Source organism: Etheostoma spectabile, chromosome 16, assembly GCF_008692095.1.
Source record: "Etheostoma spectabile isolate EspeVRDwgs_2016 chromosome 16, UIUC_Espe_1.0, whole genome shotgun sequence".
NCBI classification, from domain to species: domain Eukaryota; kingdom Metazoa; phylum Chordata; class Actinopteri; order Perciformes; family Percidae; genus Etheostoma; species Etheostoma spectabile.
The window spans coordinates 15962452-15965617 of record NC_045748.1 but is presented as its reverse complement, the minus strand read 5'-3'; the positions used below and the strand labels follow the sequence as shown (position 1 = coordinate 15965617).

At 37.2% G+C, this 3166-nt stretch overlaps 1 protein-coding gene across 1 annotated transcript in view; it reads right to left on the bottom strand.

Moving 5' to 3' along the window:
• Positions 1-8: 8 nt before the first annotated feature.
• Positions 9-3166, bottom strand: part of cplx4a (complexin 4a) — a 5298-nt gene continuing 2140 nt past the window's right edge. Inside the window, exons 2-3 of the mRNA XM_032539844.1 lie at positions 2674-2761; positions 9-241 (exon numbers count right to left, since the gene is read on the bottom strand). Of these exons, the coding sequence (XP_032395735.1) occupies positions 14-241; positions 2674-2761 (316 nt within the window). The 3' untranslated portion in view covers positions 9-13. The remainder of the gene's footprint in view (positions 242-2673; positions 2762-3166) is intronic.

Sequence of the window (3166 nt, the reverse complement as noted above, 5' to 3'; positions counted from 1 at the left end):
CCCCTCTGGCCGTTCACATGACGGAGCACTTCTCCTCTGCTTTGCTCTTGAGCTCGGTGACGGTGGCCGAGGCCTTCTCCTTAAGCTGGTCCATGTCCATGTTCTGCAAGTTTTGAAACTGGCCCATGATGGAGTCCTTGCCCTCCTCCTCCGTGGCGTCCTCATCCACCATCTTGAGCAGCTCCTCGGGCACGTCCACGTCGTCCCCGGCTATCTCAATCATGTTCTCATCCTGCTCGCTCTACAGAGGACAACATCAGGGAGAAGACACGGTCAGAAATACAGACATATGATTATCGATACTATACAAGGAGAACAAGAAAGTCTGTTTTGTCACCTATAAAGTAGCACAGTGGTCCTTATTTGGTATGCAATTGAAGCCCAAACATTTTTTTCCCTCTGTGTTATCCAAATACCAGTAAATTTGTCTATTTAAAATCTTGAAATGAAAAGGGTTAAAAAATCATCTATTTTAGTAGCTTGTAAATTTAGTTTGTAATTACATTTTCTTCGCTTCGTTTTTTCTTTTCTTTCCCTGATAATAACAAAGACTGTATATTGCACTATTATTTACATAATAAACAACCTTAAGGCTGACTTAATGGCTTTTTAATGGATTAAGGTGCTGTCTGCCAAGCCGAATTCTACTGCATACAGTTTATCTTTCACCTTTAACACTCAGATCTGACATTGCATGTATCGACCACAGTTTATCAGAGGACATACAGTATAAAATGAACTATATGTTAACCTAATCTGCTGACTGCTTTTTTAAGAATTACATTGTTGTTTAATTTTACTTTAATTCTTATGTAACACATAGAAACTTAAAAGTTCCATTTTGTATGCATGTGCATTCTAATTATAAGCAAGCAATCAGGCAAACTGGGATACAAAAATTGATGAACTCTAGGATCTGTCTTAATCCACATTCTGCCGTCGAGGATATTCTGCAGCTCTCTGTTTTCTACGTTGTTATGAAGCAGACTCAAGTCCCCTTTGAGTTTACTTCATGTGCATTTTGACACATTGCAATGCTAAATTCAAAGCCTTTCCCTACAAACTCAATGTAATAACACAATTACTGGAATAGTCATGCAACAGGCAATGTACTGGGACTACTTTAAATTTCAATCTGTGGGATTAGCTCAGTCCTGCTTTAGCCTTTCCTCTCCGAATCCCAACGATAGGCTAAAGATATCTTCTATAGCGTGGCACGAGACTAATTCCATTAGACTAACAACAACAACTTCCTGTTTATACACTATATATATACACTGTATACTTATTTTTTTCTAACTCACTCTTGACAGCTAGTGCATGTGTTCTCAACCTCCTAGAATCAACAGAACAGGATCCCTCAAGGTGTCTTTTTATTGATAAGAAATCCATTTATATCATGATCTTTTTCAAGCCGGCACGCAATGTAAACATTATTGAGGGGAAATAATTAGATTTATATGTATAGCCTCATACTATTGTCCTACTCACATATGTGTGATTTCAATAAATAAGACAGAGTGAAAAGAAATGCACTCACCAGGAAACTAAACAATAGATTGTCTGTTACGTTACACTATAAGAGGTGGCTCCAGCAGCCGAGGTCATCACTGCATTCAGATGAATTTAAATCATGGTTTTAGAAAAGCTGTATTAGAGTGTTTTTGCCATAAAACAAAGTTAATTACAAGCATGTTTTGACCTCTAGATGAATTTATAGGATTAGAAGGCACTCTACTGCTATTTATTCTTAAAAGGCTTAAATACAATCCCCACATACCTTATTTGCTCCTTCCATTACAGTTTGTTTTTTGCTTTACCAGTCCTTTAAAATCGTGCAGTTGGTCGGTTTTACATCCACTAAAGTAGATGTTGTTCTTTCTTAAAGCTGGTTCACACTGGCCCGTGCTCCCTAATGAGCCTGGGACACCAGCTCAGCTGCATTTGGCTTTGTAAGACTCAAGGTGCAATATGGGACACATAGGCTAACGTCTCTCTGGTTGAACGTCTTTCTTACTAATCTACTGGCATGGCTTCCACCTCCTGTCGTTAAAGCTGCAGCTTTCAAGTGCTGATGTTAGATAAAGAAAACCTCATTCTTGAAGCAGGACACCTAACTCAGTCAGCCAGTACTGCTTTTTCTACCAACCACTGGAAGTTTAAGCCATTCAATAACGTTAAAGCCATTCAATTAAAAGACCCAGAAAGGAAGTATATTAACAGATTTTTTATTAAATAGATACAGATACTACCTTATAGGTGTTGATTTGAAGCATTTGGAAACACTTTAATTTAACACTCCTATTTAGCATTTCAACGGTTTATAACTCACTATAATGTAGTTGTAAGCAGATATATGTGTTTATTAATGTATCTGTCAACAACTATAACTCCTGTTGGCATCCATTAGTGGAGGCTGCTGTACACACATAATGACAACAAAGTAAAATACAGTTGTAATAACGTAAAATATGTCTTCATGGGAGAAGTTATAATTGCTGGCAAATGCTTCAGGAAAACTAATCTTAAAACTAGACTACAGTATAGTGTGTTGCAATTTATTAGATATTTAAATAGTGTTTTGTGTTCCTATTGAGAAGAGTTTACTAATGTATAGTATAAATGTTATGAAAATACGAGTTACACTAGAGCTGTAGGGATGAAAACACTTACCTTTGGCAGCCTGTATTTTTCTCTGAGGCACACCCTGAGAGTTGCCCTCTCTGCCTTCTTGTGTAAGAAATCTGCATCTCTTTCCATCCTGAAATAATAATAAAAAAAATCATATATAGTATATCTAGAACATCCCATGTTGGTTCATAGGAAGAATGTTATTTATTTTAATCTCTTTTCTGAAACATGCAAAGAGGGAAAACATCAAGAAAATACCAGCAAGTTGGAATTGTATGGCCATGTGTTGTCAGCAGTGTATCACTGGCTCAAGAGCAGCATCAGAGATCTTTTAGCATTTGGATTTTCTTCTGATAGCTCAGTCTGTTTGGATTGTGTACATATGTATACATTGGCCCAATCAGATACACAGCAGAGAGACAGATTAGCTCAACACAACATCCTCCAGTAACTCCGATTATTAAAGCAGGACATCATGTCTGCTGAATTTTATCTATCTATCTATCTATCTATCTATCTATCTGTCTGTCTATCT